The sequence below is a fragment of the Dromiciops gliroides genome, chromosome 2 (assembly GCF_019393635.1).
Source record: "Dromiciops gliroides isolate mDroGli1 chromosome 2, mDroGli1.pri, whole genome shotgun sequence".
Taxonomy (NCBI): Eukaryota; Metazoa; Chordata; class Mammalia; order Microbiotheria; family Microbiotheriidae; genus Dromiciops; species Dromiciops gliroides.
In genome coordinates, this window is record NC_057862.1 from 447,073,401 (window position 1) to 447,098,271 (window position 24,871).

The window sequence follows — 24,871 nt, forward strand, 5'->3', positions numbered from 1 at the left end:
ATACATTTCAACACACTATTTATGTCAGTCCTCATCTCTAAAACCTTTGTGTTTTCTCCCTCTAGAAATTCCACAAATAAATCATATATTAATAGCATTCACAAAATTCAAAAGAAAGGCTCTTAGCCAATAAGCCTTCCCCCACCCGTGGGCAGTTGCCAAATCTTGTCAATTTCTCCTTCAGAAAAGTGTTTCTTCCTCTCTCTATCCAACAGTGAAATCTGTTCTGCATGTGGTGACCATGTCTTCCTTACTCTCATCTTCTCTCTATTATCTTAACTTCTTCCCCACTCTGCTCTCCAGCTGATATTCAAAGGCTGCCACAAAATTATCTACTGTCATCTTCCCTTCCTATTAAGATATACCATTTCCTCTTTTAGAAAATCTTGTTACAAATTAATTTTTATCCCAGCACATTGGTTTAGTGGCTTTAGAACAGAGACTGGCCTCATGATTTCATTGGTACTGGAATTCTCAATTCAGGTTCGCATCTTTGCTACAACATAAGGTCTTGCACAGTTGTTTAAGTGAATTGTGCAGGGTCACACCACCAGTATATGTTAGAGGCAGACCTTAAATCGGGGTCTTTCTGACTCTGAAACCAGTTCTTTTCACTAGGCAGCTGGGTGGTACAGAGGACAGAGCACTTGGTCTGGGAGTCGGGAAGACTTGAACTCAATTTTGGCCTCAGAAACTTATTAGCTATGTGACCTTGGGCAATTGTCTGCCTCAATTTCCTCAAATGTAAAATGGGGACTATAATAGCATCTACCTCATAGGGTTGTTGTAAGGATCAACTGAGATCTAATTTGTAAGGTCCCTCTGGGTTTAGTGGCTACCATTAATTGTGGTTGCAAAAACTATATATCCTATATTAAGAGCTACTTGCAGATAAACTAGTACCTGGTCCTAAACTTGAGAAGGTGCATGTAACTTGTTCATCATTAAGTCTTGAAAGACCTAGTTGGAAAAGGGATAGGATTGAAGCCTTTAAAAGATAATGAGAACATGGTATGACTAAACACAAAACTGTTTACTCGGTCCTAGGGTTGTCAATCTAGGGAGTACCTCCTGTTGTTTTTTAGGATGAATATAAAGAAATCCTACTTTCCAGGGTAGCTGGGGAAGATAAGTGGCACAGTGGATAGAGTGCTGGGCCTGGAGTCAGGAAAATTCATCTTCCTGAGTTCAAATCTGGCCTCAGATACTTATTATCTATATGACTCTGGGCAAGTCATTTAACTCTGTTTTCCTCAGTTTCTTCATCTATAAAATGAACCAGAGAAGAAAATGGCAAACCACTCTAGTATCCTTGCCAAGAAAACCCCATATGGGGTCACAAAGAGTTGGAAATGACTGAAAAATGACTGAATTGAACTTCTCAGGGTAGGGCAGTAAACATGTAGATCTCTCTGCCCCAAAAGGAAGGAGAGATTAAAAAAAATAAATAATTTTAGAAGAGGGAAGTCAGGAAATGAGAACTCTATAGATTAACAAGATTACTAGAATGAACCTCTTCATTTTACCAGTGAGGAAAATGAGTCCCAAAGAGATGTTGTGATCCCTAAATTCACACTGCTTATAAGAGGCAGAGGTATAATAAATCCAACCCAATTCTGATTCCTAGCCCAGTATTCTCTCCACTATAGCACTCTGCTTCCTCTAAACAATAAAATAAAATTCTAAAAGGTATTAACAGAGATAAGTATTACATAGAGAAACTGTAGTGGAAAACTCATCTGATTAAGTCAGGAAAGCTAGGCTTGAGCTGTTCTACCCATGGGCAATTTGGATGACTTTAGGTAAATCACTTATGGAGAGTGATATTCTCCTTATTTGCAAATTGAAAAGGCTAGGTGAGATCTCTAGGGTCCCTTCTGGCTTTATTATTTTATGAGAAACTAGGATAGGATATATTGCAACCTTTGACTTAGTCATGAAAAAGGCCGACTCTGCCTTCCCACAATGGATCCTTTGGCATCCCCATAAGAGACAGAATCCTGGGTTGACCCAGTGTATCAATTCTGATGTTTTAAAGGAGATTGAGATCATAACAAGGATTGCAGCAAAGAGCTCTAAAAATGAAATATAGTCTAGGTAGTCCTCAAGTAACTATTTCAGCATTGTGGCAGCTGATGACTATGTAGGGGGAGCGGGGTGGGCATGGGGAAAGAGAATGTACTACTGACAGCACCCAATATAACAGGCAACATGATATATCTACATCTATAACTACAGCTATAACTACATCTACATCTACATCTACATATCTATCTATCATCTATAGTAAGCATTGGATTCAGAGTCAGAGTCCCAACTCTGTCACTTACTATCCATGTGACTATAATCATGACATTTATCCTCTTTGAATATGTTTCTTCATCTATAAAAATGGGGGAGGTTATCTCTTTTCTGTTTTATAGAATGAGTTATGATAGTCAAATAGAGGTAATATCTAGCAAAATATTTTGAAAAATTATATAGTGCCTTCCTGAATTACAGAGTTGAAAAGGACCTCAGAGATAGGTCAGTATAACCAATGCCTGAAATTGGATACCTTCAACAATGTTCCTGATAAGTAAGAATACAGCTTCTGTTTGAAGACCTTGAATGATGGGAACTTATTACCTTGTAAGATATACATTTCACTTTTGGACAACTCAAATGGATAGGAAGTTTCTCCCTATATGGAACTGAAAGTTGTTTCTCTGACATATATACACACTGGTTCTAGTAATAACCTCTGCAGCCTAGCAGAACATCTAAATCTTTCCTGAATATGACACACTGGTCACCCTTCAAATACATTAAGTCAGCTCTCATGTTTGCCCTCAGCGTTTTCCAGGCCAGGCACCCCCAATTCATTGAACCAATCCTTCTATAACCTGATCTCTTTAGTCTTCTTACCATCCTTGTTACTCTCTGATGGATCCATTCCAGTTTCTGAAAGACCCTCTTAAAATGGGATGTCCAGAACTGAATGCAAAAGACCAGGGAGTCTTATTAGAGAAGGGAACAGTAAGATTATTATGCCCCAAATTCCTAATAAGAACAATGTAACCTAAGATGGAATTAGGATTTTTGGTTGCTATACTCCACCATTGCCTCACATTGAGCTTGCAGGCCACTGAAATTCCATTGGTTTTGTTCCATTTCATTTTGTTTTTGTTTTTTCTTGTTGTTAACATGAACTATCTAGCTACTCTATCTCTGTACTCTAGTTGATTTAAAAATCTCCACGATGTATGAGACTTTACATTTATCCCTATTAAATTTCATCTAATTAGATTAACCTCATTGTTCTCCCCTGTCAGAATCTTTTTGGATCTTGGTTCTTCATTCCATGCTAGCTATCCCTCCCAGCTTTGTGTCATCAACGAATCTGAGCAAATGAAAGAAAGTGGCATAATTAATAGGCAGTGACAGAGTTCAAGCAGCCTAAGGAAGATGATTTTATCTCCTTATTCCCTGACTACTTATCTCCTCTTTGACTCTTCAGAGCAGGGAAGAAAAGAGAATCTTGGGACATCCCAAGGCAAGATCTCCTAAAGAAGTCACATACAGAGCTTAACTCCAAGGTCTTAGTCTAACTTCATATGAGCATCTTAGATGCCAATTATGCCTCAACTAATGATGATGTGCTTCAAAAAAAGACTAGAAGTTGAAAGGCTGGGGCAGTCAGTGACGTTTAGCTTCAAGTTGGGTTGTTTTCAAGACAGAGTAACTCTTCCTCTTAATTATCAAACCTGTGTTACTTCTGACACTGTAGCTCACTTCTTTATGAATCTCCATTAAATAGCAGAAAGAACAGGGGAGGAGGAAGGGTTATAATTCATTTACTCTGTCTAAGCTATGCTCTTCTCAAGATTTCATTGAGATTTCCCACCAGTCACAAATCTCATTATTTCATTATGACTTTTCTAGGTGGAAGAGTTTCCCCTTCCCCCTTTATATGACAGCTTTTACCTGATGAAGTCTGTTTCAGCTTTTCATTTTTCTTTTTCCTCCATTTCCAGGGTTTAAAGATCCTGCCTAAGGTGGCCAGTTTGCTGTTCCTCCTCACTGGGGGAGTGCGAATCCCTGAGACCAGATATTCGGAACGTACTGCAGGAGACTGGTCCATCTCATCTAGAAGAGAAAAACCATAAGGGGCTAGGTTACTATTAATCCAGCAGCGCTCCTCACAAAGATTTATGGGGACTCTTTCACCCTGGAGATTTCCACAACCCACTAAGGATCATGGAAAACAGTAAAAGCTAAAATCTTCCCTTGGGTCCCCAAAAAAGTACCCCATTTTTATACTCTCTAGACACCAGTCATGCCAACATCTACCTTATATAACTTGTTTACATTAATTTGGCTTTTTATCTAAAATCACACTTAATTAATACAAATAAGAAACAGGAGTCTGAAGGTAGGAGGCAAAAGAGAAACTGTTTTTAGTGGCCTTTAGTGTAGCATAATTGGATGAAAGCAGATTCAAGTCTCATCTCTTTCACTAAGAAGCCCTCGAACCCTACCTTTCTGGGCTTATCTCTCACTATTTCCCCTACCCGGAACCTGAGAGGCGGTGTGGTACAGTGGAGAGAATACCGGATTTGGAAGTGGAAGGTCTAGGGTCCCAGTTCTGCTTTCGACAACTTGAGGCAAGTCATTTGGTATCTCTGGACTTTAGTTTCCTCATCTGAAAAATGAGGGAGTTGGCCTAAATAACCTCAAAGGTTCATTACAGTTCCCTACTCCATAGTCCTCTGCAGTCAAGGGGTTCTCTTAATGTTCTGCTTCCCTGAATTCACTCATGTCATTCCGGCTTCCCTGGAAATGCCACCATGCCCCATCACTACAAAGTTAAATCTGACCCATCAATAACACCAAGATTAATGTGCTTTAAGGTTTGCAAACTACATTATCTGTCTGGTGGGTATGAACAGGCTGCAACACATTACAAATGCATCCTGGTGGAAGTACACACACCAGTGAAATCACAGAGCCAGGCGAGCATCCCTTAGAGTAACACTACAAGGTAGGTAGCATTAGTGTCGGTATTCCCAGTGTATAGATGAGTTTTCTTTCAAGAGATGGAGCAACTTGGCTAACATCAAACCAACCTAAATCTCTAATCTTTTGTGAAATCTTATTCCTTCACTCCAGACAGATGTGATGTCTTTCTCCTTTGAACAACTAGAACACTTTTTATCTATGCCACTGATAGCACTTAAATGCACACTGCCTTAAAATGATTATGATTTTATTTACAATCATGTATACATTCTTTTATCTCCTTCCCTGGAACATTTTTTTTAGTGAGGCAATTGGGGTTAAGTGACTTGCCCAGGGTCACACAGCTAGTTAAGTGTTAAGTGTTAAGGCCTGATTTGAACTCAGGTCCTCCTGAATCCAGGGCCGGTGCTCTATCCACTGTGCCACCTAGCTGCCTCCCCCGGACCATTTTTAATTCGTCTTGGTGATTCCACACACATTTACACACACAAACACACACACACACACACACACACACACACACTCAAATTCATCATAGGATCATATGATCATGGATTTTGGGGTGGACAGGACATTAGAGCTCCTCTAGTCTAACCCCCACTTTTAATCCAGCAAGCATTCATTAAGTGTTTTCCATGTACTAGGCACAATGCAAGGGGCTTAGGAGAGTCAAATGGATCTCTGATATTATTGATCTCCACCCCTTCATCCTACCCAAACTTTGAGGTTCTTGTCCATATCCACCTGTATGCTTGGCATGGAGGACCAACCCAACATGTTGGGGGCTCTCTCTCATTTCTCCTAACATCAAAAGGGTACCAGTAGAAAATTCACTGTCTACCTGTCATAGCTCATCTTTGGTAAGTGACCAGTCCCCCTTCTCTTCCTAGTGCATGTTTTTGAGGTCATCTTTTTTTTTTTTTTTTTTTTTTTTTTTTTTTGCGGGAGGGCAATGAGAGTTAAGTGACTTGCCCAGGGTCACATAGCTAGTGTCAAGTGTCTGAGGCAGGATTTGAACTCAGATCCTCCTGAATCTAAGGCTGGTGCTTTATCCACTGAGCTACCTAGCTGCCCCTTGAGGTCATCTTTTACTCCTATTCTTTGAAGTTCCTCATGCTGCAGCCTGCTCACACTCACCAAGTACCTCTTTATTGCTTTCTGTGTGATATTAATTTTTAATTATTCAGAGATTGTTGCATCCCTTGTCTTACTGCCCCAATATGGGTAGACTACTGCTATTATTAAAAGCTCCCCTTAAAAACACAGGTAGATCTTTTTTTATTTCAATGGGGATTGTATCTACTCTTGAGGGATTTATATTCTACTGGGAGTTCAAGAGGAAACTGAGGTCCAGAGAGATGCATGAAATAACTTGCTAAAAAGTCAGATAGCAAAGCAGCAGAATAGTGCCTGTCACACAGTAAACGCTTAGCTAAATGCTTGTTGATTTGCTAACTTGAACTCAGGTCCTGTGACTCCATATCCAGTCCTCTTCACTTGGGTCGAGAGCCTCACACACATATAATACAGTATAGGCATTCAAGAAGCATTCACCCAATGGCAGTTGAAGAAGCCAGAGGGAGGCTGTATGAGAGTTCTGAGTGCCCTGAGGAGAGGAGAGAAGACAGCAAGGAAGGAGATAGGTACAGGAGGGAACCGGCAAGGAGAGGATGCCAGAGACAGACTCTGCCAACCTCAATGCTTTGCCAAGTCCTGGCATTGGTCACGGTGGCTTTGGAGCAATGTACTGAGAGCACTAATGAACAAAGCATCAGACGAATTCCCGGGCATGTCTGGAAAACATAAAGTACAGTAGGAAGCACCCATCTGGAAATGAATATTTGTATCTGGATGCTTTAGTGCCTGATAAGCCAGGGAGGAAAGAGTTCTCTGGGTTTTGTTTACCTGGCTTAAAGATCCATTGAAATGATGACATAATAAAAGCTGTTATCAGACTTTCCAGATTCTCCTGGAATGGCTTCTGAACCAAACTAGGCAGGGAAAGACATGCTTATTAGGGAGATCTGTACACATTAGAGAAGGTACAGCTGAAAATGGAATGAAGCTCTCTTGGGCATCTGACAAGCACTGAAATGAAGATGTTCATATCAATCACTCAAGCCCATTTCACAGATAATCAGCAGGTATACACCCTCTTTGGGAATTTGAGTGAGGAAGGCAGTGCAATCTCTCCTCATGCTCTGGGGCTTTTGCTGCTTGAACAGGCCCATTTGCTCCAGGAATTTCTCAAGCATGCAAATGGAAATTTGATGGGTTGGCAAATTTTGTGAGGCCATGGCAAACCACTGACCCAGGAGAGGTTTACTGAGAATTCCAGCATTTTTACAAAGTGGCTTACATGCTTTTACGCATACTTGTTGATTCTCAGGTCATTTTCATGTGGTACCCACATTCAGTTTTGTTAGTGAGTACCTCAGCCTAGTATCAGACCCTATGGCTTGGTAGCCAGAGGACTGAATATGGAGTAAGGAAGACCTGGGTCTAAGTCCCACCTTGGACAATTATAAGCTATATGACCCTGGGGAAATCATTTAACTTTGCTGAGCCTCAGTTTCCTCATCAGTATAGTGTGAATAATAATAACCCACCCATTTCAGGAGGATGACCAAGCCATCCATCTCTTCATTTTGTACCCAAATTTGGATTTCTCCATTGTGCCCCAGCACTGAGTCCCTTTTCCCTCTTCCTCCCTTTTTAGCTTCTTTTTGTGTATTTGTTTTCCTGTATAAGACCATAAGTTCTCTGAGGGCATGGGCCATCCTTCTTTTTCATATTTGCATGCCCAGTACTTAGCACATAGTAGCGGCTTAATCAATATTTACTGGGGGCAGCTAGATGACACAGCGGATAAAGCACCAGCCCTGGATTCAGGAGGACCTGAGTTCAAATCTGACCTCAAACACTTGACACTTACTAGCTGTGTGACCCTGGGCAAGTCACTTAACCCTCATTGCCCTACAAAAAAACAAAGAAACAAATAAATGAATGAATGAATAAATGAATAAACAAACAATTAAGCAAATAAATAAATGAATAAGCAAGTAAATAAAATAAATAAATAAAAATGTGACTGCTTCACATTTTTACAGATGAGAAAACTGAGACCCGGGGGGATTTATTGGCTTGCCCAAGATCACACAAGAAGTAAGGGACAGGATCATTGGTTGAGGGAGGACCCACAGAGGTAAAAGTTACAAACTTATAATTTGAATAAGCCAATTAAATTTGAATTATGGGCTATGGAATGAAATTGATACATACTTGTCAGATGTAAATGAGGTTATATATGTATATACATATATGTATATTTTTTGTTGTTCAGTCATTTTCAGTCATAGTCAACTCTTTGTGATTGCATTTGAGGTTTTCTTGGCAAAGATACTGGAGTGGTTTGCCATTTTCTTCTCCAGATCATTTTACAGATGAAGAAACTGATGTAAACAGGATTAAGGGATTTGCCCAGGGTCACACAGTAGTGTCTGAGTCCAGACTTGAACTCACAAGGATGAGTCTTCCTGACTCCAGGTCCAGTAATCTATCTACTGCATCACCTAGGGGCTACACATACATACACACACACATATATACATATGCACATAAGCATACACATGCATATGTACATACACACATATATATTATTTGCAAACCATAAAACACTATATAAATTTCGGCTATCATTGTTATTATTACAATTTCCAGGAAAACTATGATATATTTAAACTACATCATTACAAAAACCAGAAATACTTTATTTATCCAGTCCTTTCCCTTGTATTGTCATACCCTCAATCCCAAATAATTCCCTCAAATTGATCCATGTCCCATAACTGTTCCTTCTTGGAATATAACAACTGCAGCATTGGGGAAAGGTGTTTATTCAGTTTGATTCTCTCTTGTTGTAACCTGTCAATTCAACAAATCATCTCCACACTTACAAAGTACTGGGAGCCTTCCTCTTTAGACTATGTTCAGTTGAAAATGAAAATATTTTATTGTTCTTTTCCATTTCTATGAAGCCAAAGAACAAACCTCATAGGGTGAAATAGTTCGGTTAAAAATAGTCATACCATATATAGTTATTTGCCTTCTGAGCAGGTATTTAATTATTTCTACTTAGCCCATAATTAAAATCTTATTAGTTTATACTGATTACTTCAAGAATTTGTAACTTTTACTGCTGTGGGTCCTACACTAACCAATAGTTCTGTCACTGACTACCTGTGTGATCTTGGGCAAGTCACTGAATCTCCCTCGGCCTCAGTTTCCTCATCTGTAAAAATGAAGGAGGTTGGACTAGATATCTTCTCTGCTTTCTTCAAGGTTTGGATTTATGATCATAAGACTAATTGAGGTCATAAGCCTACACACCTCAGTAGATGGTTGTCATAAGCTGTTGTAACTAAAAGCCTCATTATCCTGCGGCTAGCCTTCTTTGGGGTGTTGAGCTAGGCTGCTTATCCAACCACAGAAACACATGGCTATCACTAGGCCAATGCTATAGAAGTTCTTTCAGCTTGTTGAGAATGATAAAACTAGCACTGAAATTTATATATGGCTTTAAAGGCTTATAAAACAATTCACATACATTATCTCAGTTTATCATCAGTCTTGTGAGTTAATCTCCCCATTTTACATATAAAGAAACTGAGGGACAAGAGACATTAAGTGACTTGCCCATAGTCACACAGGTAGAAAGAAGCTTTCAGAATTTATATTCAGTGCAAAAGTTATGGACACCAAGGAGTTCTTGCCACACTTGATCAAGCATTAGAGTCTTGACTTAAGGGTTCCTATAGATTAGGGAGGGAAAAATAAATTTATGCTGAGATGGTGGACTAGAAATGTCCCAAACTCAGACATCCAAAAAGGAAATATCTCAAATTGTCAAGTATTTGAAGACTCTCCAAGACTTTGACCTCCACTCTTATTTTCTTTTCATGTCTATTTTTGTTATTTCCTAGATAACAAGTTAAAAAAACCAGGTTACTATATAACTTGGAGCTACAGAAAAATGGCTTGTTGATGAAGTCCTCAGACAAATGTCTACAGCATTGCCAACCTTCCAACCATCCCTCAAGAGTTCGGGTAATTTCTAATCTCTGGTCAGCATTTTAAATTGTCCAATTGTTACATATGAGATTGTTCTTAGTGATAATACTTTTTACTACTTGGGTGTTTGTACTAGAGAAGTCCAGGAGAGAAATGAGAAAGTTAGAAACTGAGTTATTTGGCTTAATTTTTAAAACATTAAGGTCTATTTTTTCTCCCACCCTCTGATAACAGAGGAAAGGGTTTTGTCTACCAACAATCTATCAGTAAGCAGAACCATTCTCTAGGCATTTGTAGTCTTGGTTATCACGAGCGAAGGAGTGAAAAGGTTGTTTTAAACATGCACCCTTTCATACAAAAAGCCACAGGGAATTCTTGTAAAATCAGCACTGCTTCCAAAATAAGGTCGGTTGACACCATTCCCAGAATGCACAATCCTGGGAAGCAGAGGATTGGAGAATTAGCAAGACAGTGGCAGAAGCCCCAGTAGCATCTCTAAGAACTCACTCTGGCCAAGGCTCCTTTTGCTCATGAAGGAACCCATGGTCACCTGAGTCAAGAGATTACCCTGTACACTCCTTTCCAAAGTTTAGGATTGTTCTTTTCCTTTTCTATGAAACCAGATAACAAACCCCATCCCACCTGAAGTAAAGATGACTCCATCTAAAAAGAAGAGCTCACATTTACACAGTGCTTTCAGACTTTACAAAGAGCTTTCCTCAGAATTTTTCTGTGAAGTATGTGGAATCAAGTTAATGCTCATTTTCCAGATGAGGAAATCAAAGCTCAGAAAAGGAATCAGTCTACAATCTACCTAGCCCATAAAGAACACCAAAAACAAAAACAAGTGGCAATAAAAAAATCCAACAAACCCCTCTCTATCCTTTTTCTCTTTACTTGGCTGGAGAGCTGCTGCCTCTAATGAAGCATAATGACCTCGTTGCTGAGTTCTGAGAGGTGATACTTCTACCAATAAGACAGGGTGACTAAGAAGCACGAACACCACTACTCTGACCCAAACATTTACCCATGAGTACACAATTTAATCACATGAGATAGGCACAAAGCATCCACTTATAGAAAGTAGGAACTGCTGATGTCTCTCCCATTTTTTAACCATATATTTACATGGTATGTGGAACTGTATTTCCTAACTCCAGCTCTATCACATATTTTCTGTATAACCTTTGACTTTACCTCTTCTGGCCTCAGTGTCCTTATCTGTAAAATAAAGGGTTGAAACTAAATGGCTTCTAAAACTCCTTCCAGCTCTGAAGCTATAATCCTATTATTTTTATTATAAATTTATGAAAAATATCATAGTTAGTAAGGTTACCTTATATGCTATACATAGATTATCACTTAAAAAAACAATTATAGACTGTTAAACTTGGACTGGAGTTTGGAGATAGATTATGCCTTATTTTGCATTTGGGGAAGCTGAGGCACAGATTGTGGAAATGATTGTCCAGGATGGTCAAAGTCAAGAACTGTTTAGTGGCAGAGCTGGAACTGAACTATAGTTCACTGATGCAGAGACAGAAGAGACCACCGAGGTCATCTATACCAATCTCTCCTCTCTGTTTTATAGATGAGGAAACTGAGGCCCAGAGAGATTAACTGACTTCTGACTTCCAGTCCAGTACATTGCTACCCCCATTAGAATGTAATAAAAAGATGCTAAAACATGATAGTATCATATATTGTTTCCTTTAACTTAATTTTTCTTAAAAATTATAGTTTTATTGATATATTTTGTGTTGTCAGATTTTCCCTCTCCCTACTTCCAGAGGGTAATTTTAAATAATAAATAATATTTTAAATAAAAAAGACGATGAAAAGGGAAAAGGTAGCCAAAGTAATCCATGTGCTAAAAGTATGTGCAAAGTTCCATACCTGTGGATCTCCCACCTCTATGAAGGACTGGAGTCTGGGGTTTATCTTCTCACATCTCTCTGGAGTAATGCTTATGTTTTATAATTTTGCAACATTCACTTTTGATTGTTTCATGGTGGTTATTCTTTCCATTTGCAATCTTAGACTTTATGCAAATTTCAAGCTTAAAGAGTAACAAAATCTATCATAGAAATGATCCTCCAAGATCACTGGGAATCAGGACACCTCACTTGACATCCTTGCTCTGCAACTTATTAGGCAGCTAGGTGGCTCAGTGGATAGAGCACTGAGCATAGATTCAGGAAGACCTAAATTCAAATATGGCTTCAGACATTAACTGTGTGATCCTGGGCAAGTCATTTAACCCTGTTTGCCTCAGTTCCCTTATCTGTAAAATGAGATGGAGAAGGAAATAACAAACCATTCCAGTATCTTTGCCAAGAAAACCACATGGACAGGATGGTCCACAAAGAGGCAGACACGACTGAATGACTGAACAAGAACAATTTGCCACCTGTTAACCCCATGACCTTAGGCACATCATCCAATCTCTCCAGGCCATTTTCTTCATCTGCAGAATGAATGGTTTGCATGAGATGACTGTGGTATACCATACCTGGGCTAGAAGAGACTTCAGAGATCACCTAGTCTCACTCCATCTTCCTATCCCCCCATTCCCTACTTATATGACTTTGGACAAGTCATTTTTTCTTTCTGGGGAAAGCGAAACCCAGAAAGGAAAAAGACACGCTTAAGGTCATACAGGTCATCAAGAGAAGTGCCAGGACCTCTGACTCCACATCTGCTCACTTACCACTTATGTCATAATGCCCAGATATGAACACGCTTAAATCACTCTCCTCAAAAGTTTGAGGTCAAAAGCTGAGTCAGAAACCAACCTTTTTTAGCTTTATTTTATGATACATCTATTCATGCAGCCTAAAATTAGACTATTTGCTATGCTATAATCTTAGCCTGCCCTGAAATACCTCCATTTTTGCATAGTCTGTCCTCATATCCTAATAAAGAAACCTAACCCCTGTACAAAAATATATGCCCCTTCATCTCTGCTAACTGACATTCTCCTTCTAGGCCAAGGTCAAGTATCACTTACTCAATTAATCTTCCCATGATTCCTCTCCCACCTCGAATCTCTCATTTCATCGGGTTTTATTTCATCTCTTTAATCACTTTTTTAATTACAAGTATTCATGTAAAATGTCTTATCACCTTACTATATCATAAGTTACTCCCTGAGAGGAGTAACTGTCTTATTTCATCGGAAAATCTTGTGTCTAGTACAATGCTCCCACAGCAAGTTCTTCCTGAATAATGAATTTAAGTATACCTGGCTGATATGAATAAAGAAAACTCTCCCCTGTAACGATTGGAATGATGCCACCTGCTGGAGACTTACTGTAGAAGAGTTCCGCCCATGAAGCGAAGGTCTTTGAGGGCAAGACCAGGAGTCTTTTCTTTGGTGTCAGGAAGTGACGCGGGCTAGTGGAAGGAGGAAGGAAGAGACTGGTGCTCAGTCTCTCACTCTTTCCTTTGGACTCTGGTGGAGAGCGGGGCTAGAAATGCGCTCTCCCTTTAATAGATAGGAATCTAGGCCTTTCTCTCTCTCTTTACCAAATTCTTGTTTTCCTTAATAAATGCTTAAAAGTCTAACTCTTGCTAAAGCTTATAATTTATTGGCGACCACTCATTAGATATTTTAGACAGACTAGCTAGAATTTTAGCCCTTAACACCCCCACCTATAAAAACATGAGTTGGGGCAGAGACTTTAATTCTACATCAGCCCCTTGACAATCCACATCTGGGTTATTCTCCTTCAAGATGACACAGCTTAGGGTCTACAATCCATGAAAGACTGTGATGGTTTACCAGCCTTTCCTCATCTTCTGCTCTGGACAGCCTGCAAGAGACGTCCATATGCAGAGCCTTTGCTCTCTGGCAAATTACATCTTGTCAGGGTTTGATAAAGGATCTTCACTGAGAACGCATGAGTACAATGGGGTCTTAATGTAACAGTGATTGAAGAGAGTTTAGAAAATGAAGACAGGGTTTCCAGAGGCATCTTATTCTTTGGTCCTGTCAATGCTATTTCTTAACGATAAAGGGGGGAATGTCTCTTCCTATCCACTGAAAGTTACCTGAATGTCATTTTATTCTTTACCATTATGCCCATACAGACAGAAGGAACGAGGCATTTTTACAGATGTCAAACTCTTTGTGAAACTGAATAACGAGTATATATTTGTCTAGGACAGGGACCAGATAGACTCTGGTTCTTTAAAACTCTAGGTTTTTTCAGAGAGATTCTTGAGATATTCCCCTTTCCATCATCAGAGCTCCCTATCATAGGGAGCTTTGCTGACAGGAAGGGGACACTTTTTACATTGAAAGGTAACATGATACACTGCATGAGATTTGAAATTGGAGTCTGGCCTATTTGAGTTCCTATCTTAACTTAGAAACTTAGTACCTGTGTGTTCCTGGGCAAGTCACTTAACCTCTCTGTGCCTCAGTTTCTTTTTTTGTAAAATGAAATTGATGCCTTCTAAGTTTGCTTCCAAAGTCTCTTATCTAGCCAATAAATCTAGCAAACACAGATTCCAAAAGGTATTTGGTTTGGGATGGACTGATAGCAGGGGCTATACTTTGGTCACGGGTTACCAATCCCACTGCATTTGTAAGGTGAGCATAAGTATGTTGGGCCAAGAAGCAAAATGTTATATAACAATAAGGTAAAATTAGAATAGAGAGAAGAGGAGCTTCATGAGAATGTATTCCAAGACCTCTCAACCTTATTAGGATGTAGCACAACAAACAGCCCACAGTACATTGAACATCACACAGTTCCTTTTGCCACAGTAAATGATTCTGTTTCCACCCACCGACTTAAAGGAGTATCTACCATCCAAGATGATTAACCATAAGGACATATCAGAATGCTTTCCAAGCAATTGTGTCCTGTATGCAGCTGGTATTCAATAAATCTTTGTCAAGGAAATAAAAAGCTAGCTCCCATATTTAAGCAGAATTTTATTTCTCCAATCATATGCAAAGAAAGTTTACATCATTCGTTTTTTATAAGATTTTGAGTTCCATTTTTTTCCTTCCTTCTTTCCTTTTTCCCCTCCCCAAGACAGCAAGCAATCTGATATAGGCTACATGTGTATAATCATGTTTAACATATTTCCACATTAGTCATGTTGTGAAAGAACAATCAGAATAAAAGGGAAAAACCATGAGAAGGAAAAAACCAAAAAAGTTAAAACTGTGTGCTTTGATCTACATTCAGACTTCATAGTTCTTTTTCTGGATGTGGAGAACATTTTTCATCATGACTCTTCTGTCATTGTCTTGGATCATTGTATTGCTGAGAAGAGCTAAGTCTATCACAGTTGATCATCACACAATGTTGTTACTGTGTACAATGTTCTCTTGGTTCTACTAATTTCATTCAGCATCAGTTCATGTAAGTCTTCCTAGGTTTTTCTGAAATTTACCTGCTCATCATTTCTTATAGTACAATAGTATTCCATTACATTTATATACCACAACTTGGTCAGCCATTCCTTAACTGAGAAATGGTCATATATCTAATTAGGAGGCCATAGTGATTGTTTAGGTGAGCATTAATGCTAGCCTGAACTAGGGTAATGCTCATGTGAAAGTAGTTGAAGGGATAAACACATGAGATGTGGTGCAGATATTTACAAGACTTATGTGAGAAATTATTATTAATAACCAATGATTTGGAGAGATCCAAAGTTTCCTCCTCTTTCTAAAGTCCCGATTTTATAGTTCAGTCTCTTGAAGGAAACTGCTGATAAAGAGATTGGACTAATTTTCTCTTTCAGACCCTATGCAGGTGGGGAAGCCATGGAGATAAACTCTTTGAATAGATTGCCCAAGGCTGGGGGTAAATTAAGAAATAAATGACAATAAAAATTCAGGTCCAGACCCTCATTGAATATCCATTCTCTTATCAATTGTTAACCAATCAGAGTTGATTGCCACCCTCAGGAACACATCTCTTCCAATGGGCATAAAAGCAATGAGCCCTCCACCATGATTGTCTTTGGTCTAAGAGAGAGATGGCCAAATGACCATCTTTTTATTAATAAAAATGCTGGCATTATTAAGGAAATGATTAAATCACCCAGAAATTATATCTCTCTAGCCTTTTTTTTTTTGTGAGGCAATTGGGGTTAAGTGACTTGCCCAAGGTCACACAGCTAGTAAGTGTTAAGTGTCTGAGGCCAGATTTGAACTCAGGTCCTCCTGACTCCAGGGCTGGTACTCTATCCACTGCACCACTTAGCCACCCCATCTACTTCGACACCTAGCCGCCCCTCTCTAGCTTTTTTAATCACCATATTAGCAACTAATTGAATAGGGAGGGTAAGGGAGAAGGAGTCAAGAACAATTCTGAATTTGCTAACTGTGGTGACTGGAAAAATGATGGTATCCTGAACAGAAACAGGGAAATTTGGAGGAAGTATAGGTTCATGGGAAATATAACTCATTTATTTTGTATATGCAGAGTTTGGGATGACCGCAGGACATTCACTTAGAGGCATCTAGCAGGCCATTTGGCATTGGAGGGGACTGAAATTCAGGAGACTAGAGTTACATATGGGAGTCAACCACAGAAGTTATAATCCTTTCACTCTTCCCTCCAAACAAAGGTAAAAAAGGAAGAGTGTAGGAAGATAACAATAAATCCCATTAAATCTCTTAAGTCTCTTTTAAACAATTTTGTTTTCTATATATGTTTCTGGAGGTGGCTTCACACCACTTTGGAACACCCTAGAGAATTATAAGAGGTGCCAAGACATTAACAAGGCTGTTAGTCTTCCTCCTGGAGCACGGCGTCAGACTCTAGTGGCACTTCTTACTGCACAAGAGACATTAGCAACTAATTAATGAAATATGTTTCCCCACATTTGAATGAGGAAATAAAAAATGCAAGAGCTCTCTGGGCCTCCCAGTGAAGAAGGCTCCCCAAGGGGCACAAATGAAATTGCCGGAGGACCTAATCACTCACTATAGTTAAAAGCAATTACTGTATGATACACAGAGGAACATTAGAACAAAGACAGAGAATGTTCCTCTCTCTGTCCCTCCCTAATCTCGCTCCCCTTTCCCTCCACCAAGGAAATAAACTGTCTTTCTTCTTTTCATTTCTAACTTCTGGAAAAAAAGACGATCTGTCCTCTCACCAGCTTCAGGTAGCCAGCAGTAGACAAAGGCAAAGTGAGGTAACTTGAGGTATTAGTAGCCAAGATGTGGGATTTGAAGGCAAAAGACCTATTTAAATCTCAGCTCTGCAACTCACCACTTGTCTGACCTTGGATGAATAAATAATTTCTTCTCTGTAAAAAAATAATTTCTTCTCTCTAGGCTCCAGTTTATTCTTCTGTAAAATGGGGACTTTGGATAAGATGACTACTAAATTGCCCTACAGTTTAGAATCCTTTAAGTGATCCCATGCCATGGTATAACTAGAGACACAACAGAGGTCAGAGATGAGAAGCTCTCCCTGTTCTGGTTCTTCCTTTCTCCCCAGCTCTACTCCTTTTCTATTCCTGCCATCTCTCCCTAGCAGAAACGAAGTTGCATAGTAGAGAGAAAAAAAGAGAGCTTGTCCTGAAATCAGGAAGACCTGAGTTCAAATCTGGGCTCAGATACTTATTAGCTGTATGACCCTGAACAAATCACTTTACCTCTGACTCAGTTTATTCAACTATAAATTTACCTCAACTCAGTTTATTCAACAGTAAAATTCAACTTTAAATTCAATTCGGGATAATAATAGCACCTAACTTATAGGGTTGTTTGGTACATGGTAGGTGCTTAACAAATGCTTCCTTCCTTTCCACTCAAAATTTTTAAGTGGCATAAATTGAAATATAAAACAGTTCAACTATTCATCCCAGGAGATAATTAGATCTAGCCTATATGCTGATCAGGGTTAGAATTTTCCAGATCTCATTCCAGAGCTTTACCTCTCAAAGAGCAGAATATATAATGGAGAATTATGTACACAGTGGCAAAATATCTTTGAATCCTTTTTTTGTGTATGCTATCAGTGGTTTGTATGTTAGTGAATGCCACAGAGGTAGCTCTAAGTTAGTGTATTTTTTATTCTTTGACTTCTAGAACTGGACCAATTCATAAAGGAAGGATTCCAATATATTGGGTGGTTCCTATGAAGTATTTATGGCAAGATAGACACAAAACTAACATAGAATGATAAAGCATGGGTAGATGGGCCATTAGAGTAATTGCTCAGCTATTGTTAGTGATATTTGAAACATGTACATGGTACTACAAGACCAGAAGCAGGCAATGTCATGGTTTTAAAAAGAAAAAGGAGGGGCTGCTAGGTGGCGCAGTGGAGAGAGCACCGGCCCTGGATTCGGGAGTACCTGAGTTCAAGTCCGACCTCAGACTCTTAACACTTACTAGCTGTGTGACCCTGGGCAAGTCACTTAACCCCAACTGCCTCACTAAAAACAAAAAAACAAAAAAACAAAAAAAAGAAAAAGGAAGAGAAAAAAAATTACCTATTGGACCTATGAATAAGGAAAGAGTTCATGACCAAACAAGAGATATAGGGGATCCTGGGAATCAAAATGTATAATTTTGATCACATGAAATTAAAAAGGTTTTGCACAAATTCAATGCAGCCAAAATTAGGAGGAAAGTAGGAAACTGGGGGATTTTTTATAACAAGTTTCTCTAATAAAGGACTCATTTCTCAAATACATATGGAACTGAACCAAATTTCTGAAAAAAATAGCCTTTCTTCAACTGATAAATGGTCAAAGGATATGAACAGACCATTTTAAGAAGAATAAGTCAAAACTATCAATAGTCATATGAAAAAATGTTCTAAATACTAATAATTAGGGAAATGCAAATTAAAACAACTCTGAGAGACCACATTACACCTATCAGAATTGGTTAATAAAGGAAAATGACAAATGTTGGAGAGGATATGGAAAAACAGGGACACTAATGCACTGTTGGTAGAGTTGTAAAATTCTGGAGAATAATTAGGAACTATGCCCAAAAGGCAATACCACTACTAGATCTATGCAACTAGAGATTGAAGAAAAAGGAAACAGACTAATATGTACCAAAATATTTTAAAAAGTTCTTTTTTTGTAATGGCAAAGAATTAGAAACTGAGGGGTTATCCATTAATTGGGGAATGGCTGAGTAGGTTGTGCTATATGATTATTTATTGGAATACCATGTACCAATACTATAAGAAATGATAAAGTACATGGTTTCAGGAAAAAAAATCTGAGAAAATTTATATGAACTGATGCAAAGTGAAGAGAGCAGAACCAGAAGAACACTGTACACAATAACAGCAGTATGATAACTATGATTAATTATAAAAGAGTTAGCTACTCTGATTAATGCAGTAATCTATTATAGTTCCAAAGGACTCCTGATGAAAAATGCTCTCCACCTCCAGAGAGAGAACTGATGAACTCTGAGTTCAGAGTGAAGCATACTTTTTTCATTTTATTTTACTTGCTTTTCTCTCCAGTGACATAGCTACTGTAAAAGTATGTTTTGAATGACTTAATACATATAATGGCCATTATATTTCTTGTCTTCTCAATAACTGGGGGAGTGAAGAGAGAGAGAGAGAGAGAGAGAGAGAGAGAGAGAGAGAGAGAGAGAGAGAGAATTTGGAACTAAAATAAAAATAATTTTTTAAAAAGAAAGAGAACAGAGGTCACAAACCACACGTCAGTGAATCTGACTGTGACTACTGGGAAAATTATGGGATGAATCACTGAAGAGGTAATTACCAAACATTTAGAAAGGAAAGCAGAGATTAAAATGAGCCAATATGGTTTCATTGAGAAGAGGTCATGTCAGATTATCATTTCCTTTTTTGACATTACTAAACTAACAGATGAGGGAAATGCTATGGAGACAGTTTACCTAGATTCTACCAAAGTTTTTTGTTTTTATTTTTGGATAAAGTATCTCATACTATTCTTTTGGAGAAGATGGCTTCAGAATTTGTTGGCTGACCAGACCAAAAATAGTTGCTAATGGTTCAATATTAATGTGACATGAAGTGTTTAGTGCAACGTTCCAGTGTATCACGCTCGGCCTTGTGCCATTTACCATTTTTATCAATGATTTGAATAAAGGCATAAATAGAAGGATCAACAAATTAGCAGTTGATACAAAGCTGAAAAGGAGCACCAACACATGGAGGATGGAGTCATGCACCAAAAGTATCTTATTTGGTGAGAATACTGGGCTGAATCTAATAAGATGAAATGAGTAGGGATAAATGTAAAGTCTTCCATGGGTACAAAAGAATAAATTCCTTAAGTTCAAGATAGAGAAGAATAGTTTAGACATCAGTTAGTCTACAAAAGATCTGGAGGGCTTAGGGGCTCAAAGAACTCAGTAGGAGTCAGCTGTGGTCACCAAAAAAGTTCATGTAACTTTGAGCTACATTCCTATTCTAGGAACAGAGAGGTTATTATCCCACTGTCCTCTACTTTTGTCAGTCTTCATCTGGAGTTAGTTGTTCAATTCTAGTCTCCATAATTTAAGAAGGACATTGCTAAACTGAAGAATGTTTAGAGGAGGAGCAGCAGGACCTTGAAGGGGCTTGAATTGTGTGAAATAAAACTCAGTTGAGGGAATTAAAAGTGTTTAGCCTAAAGAAGTGAAGTGGGGGGGGGTAGGGGGAGAGGATGTGGCCATCATCTTCAAGCATCTAGAGGGCTATTAGATGGTGGCAAGATTAGACATGATTTGTTTAGTTCTAGAGGGCAGAACTAACAGCAATGGATAGAATCTACAGAAAAGCCAAATTAGGCTCAATGTCAGGAAAAATTTCTTAACAATTAGAGCTGTCCAAATATAGCATGGACTGTCTTAAGAGGTGGCAGCTTTCTCCTCCCTGGATGTCTGTAATTAATTAATTAATTAATGCTTGTGAAGTGGAAAGTTCTTCCATATATGGATTGGTCTAAATGACCACTGAAGTCCTTTCCAATTCTCAGATTATGTGATTGTTCTTGTTATTATCATCATCACCCACAAGGCAATTAATCTGGTTTCTCAGTTCTATAGATTATACAATATCATTGCAGGAGCACAGGCCTTGTAGTCAGAAGGCCAGAGTTCAAATTCACCCTTCAAGCACTTACTAATTGTATTGTGGTGCAGTGGACAAAGCACTGGCCCTGGAGTCAAGAGAACCTGGGTTCAAATCTCACCTCAGACACTTACTAATTCAAGTCTGACATTCTAGATGCTAAGGTCTCCTTCAACTCTAATATTCTTTGTTCTAAAGCCCCTTCCATTTTTGATATTCTAAGTTCAAAGGCCCCTTTCAGCTCTGAAATTTTATTAAAAGCATATTTAGGCTGAACTTCTGCATGCTTTGTAGAAAACACTTCTCCATGGTTAGGATTTTACTTTGAATAATTTAATCAGTTTTTTAAATGTATCATATGCTAATGCTGAGTTCCAAAGCAAAAAATTTCAGTTTAACAAATTGTAGATAATTGCCCTTAAAAATGGGTTGAAGTCTCTGGAAAACCAGATTGAGATAACAAAATTCTCTATATAGGAAACAGAGTGAATCTACCACTCTCAGAGTTTATACACTGAGTTCAATTTAGTATTTAAAAACTGCTGATGTTCCCAGGAAAGAAGTAAATGGAGAAAACAAACAGGAAAGGTGTCTTGCTAATGTAAAATTCTCAGTTTTTTTCCTCTCCATGGACAGAAGTGAAAAAAAAAAACTCTTGAGGAATGATTAATAGTATGTAGCTGAAACAGAATCTTAACACGAGGTAATGAGGAACAATCCATTTCTTCTTTCCCTTGGCATTTAGTTGAGATGCTATAAAGGGCATTTTGCTTTAGAAATGTATTGAACTGAGATGACCTCTGAGTTCCCTTCCAAATCTGATTCCACTGTGTGATTGTAAAATATTTTAAGTTTGCATTCTCTCTCTCTCTCTCTCTCTCTCTCTCTCTCTCTCTCTCTCTCTGTGCAAGGCAATGAGGGTTAAGTGACTTGCCCAGGGTCACAAAGCTAGTAAGTGTCAAGTGTCTGAGGCCGCATTTGAACTCAGGTCCTCCTGAATCCAGGGCCAGTGCTTTATCCACTGCGCCACCTAGCTGCCCCCTGCATTTATTCTCTTTTCCAAAAAAATGAGCTTTCCTTATGCTCCATGTAAGATACTGCCTTGAGTTGGTAGGTTCTAATAGCAGTCTATATTAGAAGGGAAAGGAGAAAATGGCACCATCAATATTTGATCTTCAAGATTTGGAGGGGGTATGCTAGCCAAGGGGATGTTTCTGCTGCTAATAAATGTAATAATAATGATAATAATAATAAATAGCTATAATTTATATAGGGCCTATTATGTGCCAGGAACTATGCTAAGTTCTTTACAAACATCTCATTGTATCCTCAAAACCCTGGGAGGTGGGTGCTATAATTGACTCCACTTTATAGATGGGGAAACTGAGGCAAACCCAGTTTAAGTGACTCCCAGGGTCACACATCAAGTAAATGTCTGAGGCAGGATTTTAACTCAGATCTCCCCAACTCCAATTCTGGCTCCTCTATTCACTGCATCACCTCTCTTGCCTAGGTATGTAGCAGCTCAGAACAGAGGGGACAGAGAATCAGAGAGCAAGCAGAAGGTTCACCTCCAAACTCAGGTCATTTCTCAAATCCTTGTATGGAGGATAGCATGGAAGATTTATATTAGTTAGCAAATTCCAAAACCCATTTTAATTTCCACACTGCTATCCTTAACACATTTGTTGAAGTTGAAACTGGTAATACTGTCTCAACCTTGATTTTTTTTTTGTCCATGCCCTGGTAGAGAGGCAAAGCAATAGTGACTTTTTCACAAAGCAATATCAGAAGGAGAAAATGAAAGTGTTGATGGGTATAGTAGGTAAAGGTGGGGATGATAATGCCTCCTGTACCTATGACACAGGGTAGCTAGGTGGCACAGTGGTTTGAGTGCCAGGTCTGGAGTCAGGAATTACTAACTGCATGACCCTGGACAAGTCACTTAATTCTATTTGTCTCAGTTTCCTCATCTGTCAAATGAGCTGGAAAAGTAAATGGCAAACCCTCCCAGTATCTTTGCCAAGAAATTCCCAAATGGGATCATGAAGAGTTGGACATGACTGAAATGACTGAACAACAGTAATATCTATGTCACAGGGTTGTTGTGAAGCTCACATGAGATAAACATGCATAGAACACACTTTGCCAACCTATAAATGCTATATAATTTTACCTGTTGTTGCTGCTACTGCTACTACCATTATCAATACTAGTTTTGCATTTGAAAGTAATTTTGTAACATCTGAAAAACAGGATAATCTCTACAGGGTCCTCTCAGAAAGGGTCTATACAAAACCATCTGCCAAAACTCAGCATTCTGTGTCCCTTCTAGAGGCTTCTTCCTATGGTTTTTCAAAAGTAAAAGGACAGGTGGATATGTTTGTGGCAAAGAAAGTCATAAGAAAGCAAATGACCACAAATTAGAGTCTTGGAAACCTGGTAGAAAATCAAGATATTATTAAAATGGCTTTTGCTCATGTGGACTGAGGGAAGGAAACAACCAACTCGTCGACCAGGAACCCATCTGTTTAACATCAACCCCATCATTCTGCCAACAGTAGCTTTAGTCTGCCAGACATATGGTCAGCTTTCACTTAAAACACAGTCGAAGACTTCAGAACTCAGTTATGAAAACGCTCTGTGGAGTTTATAGACACGAGGTAGAAAGAGTCAGACAAAAATAAGACATGGAGGAAGGGTGGCTTCTTTCCCCCCCTCTCCCCCAATAGGCTGGTGAAGCACTTCTGTGTCTGGTTGTAGCTTAATTTTTATGATAATTCTCTGGCTATAAGTCTACCAATTCTTTTCTTCAAAATAAAAGCCATTATTAGAGATTCAAGATGAGAAATACCATGAGAAAGTGTGCAGACTTGGAAGCTGGAAGATCACCTACCCACAGTGGAGTGGCTGTGAGGATCAAAGAGGATCATATTTGTAACTCAGTGCAGTGCCTAGCACATAGTAGGCACTATATAAATGCTTATTCCTTTCTCCTATCCTCTTACTAGCTGTGTGGCCTTGGGCAAGGCATTTAACCCTTATAAGCTTTAGTTTCCTTATTTGGAAAATGAGAGGAGTTAAATTAATTCACCACCAAAGTATTTTTCAGGTCCAAATCCATGATTCTACAATGGAGTTATTGTGAATATAGACAAGATAAAACATTCATTAAGCATTTATTATGTTATAGGCACTGTACTAGATGTTGGAAATATAAAAATAAGTGAGGAAAAGATAGACCCTGACCTATAGAAACTTATATTCTAATAAGAACACATAAAAGGGAGGTGAAAAATGGGTGGGAATTAAGGGCTGAGCCAGTCAGTATGGCTGACATGGGTACTTCCTCAAATGGAGTTTGGGGGGAGGAAGTTGGCAATAGGAAGAGGCTGCCACAGAAGTGGAGGTATTTCCAGTGTGAAAAGACCTTTGGGAAAGAGGTGAAAAAGTAGTACCAGGAGTCAGGTGCTGAATTGGGTTAGAATTCAGCATGGTCGGTATGAATACTTCCTCAGAGAAAAACTATTTGTAAGGGGCAGCTGGGTAGTGCAGTGGATAAAGCACTGGCCCTGGATTCAGGAGGACCTAAGTTCAAATCTGACTCAGACACTTGATACTTACTAGCTGTGTTACCCTGTGCAAGTCACTTAACTCTCATTGCTCTACCAAAAAAAAGTATTTGTTATTATTAGCAGTAACTAAAATAAATAAGTCTTTGCTCTTTTTTCTTATTATTT

General features: G+C 38.8%; 1 protein-coding gene across 13 annotated transcripts in view; it reads right to left on the minus strand.

Annotated features, from left to right (window-relative positions):
- The window catches only part of PHACTR3 (phosphatase and actin regulator 3), a 298,887-nt gene that overhangs the window by 127,765 nt on the left and 146,251 nt on the right, over positions 1-24,871 (minus strand). For all 13 annotated transcript variants that reach the window (XM_043984948.1, XM_043984959.1, XM_043984955.1 and 10 more), the window contains exon 2: positions 3,967-4,128. In XM_043984948.1, coding sequence (XP_043840883.1) covers positions 3,967-4,128 — 162 coding nt within the window. The remainder of the gene's footprint in view (positions 1-3,966; positions 4,129-24,871) is intronic.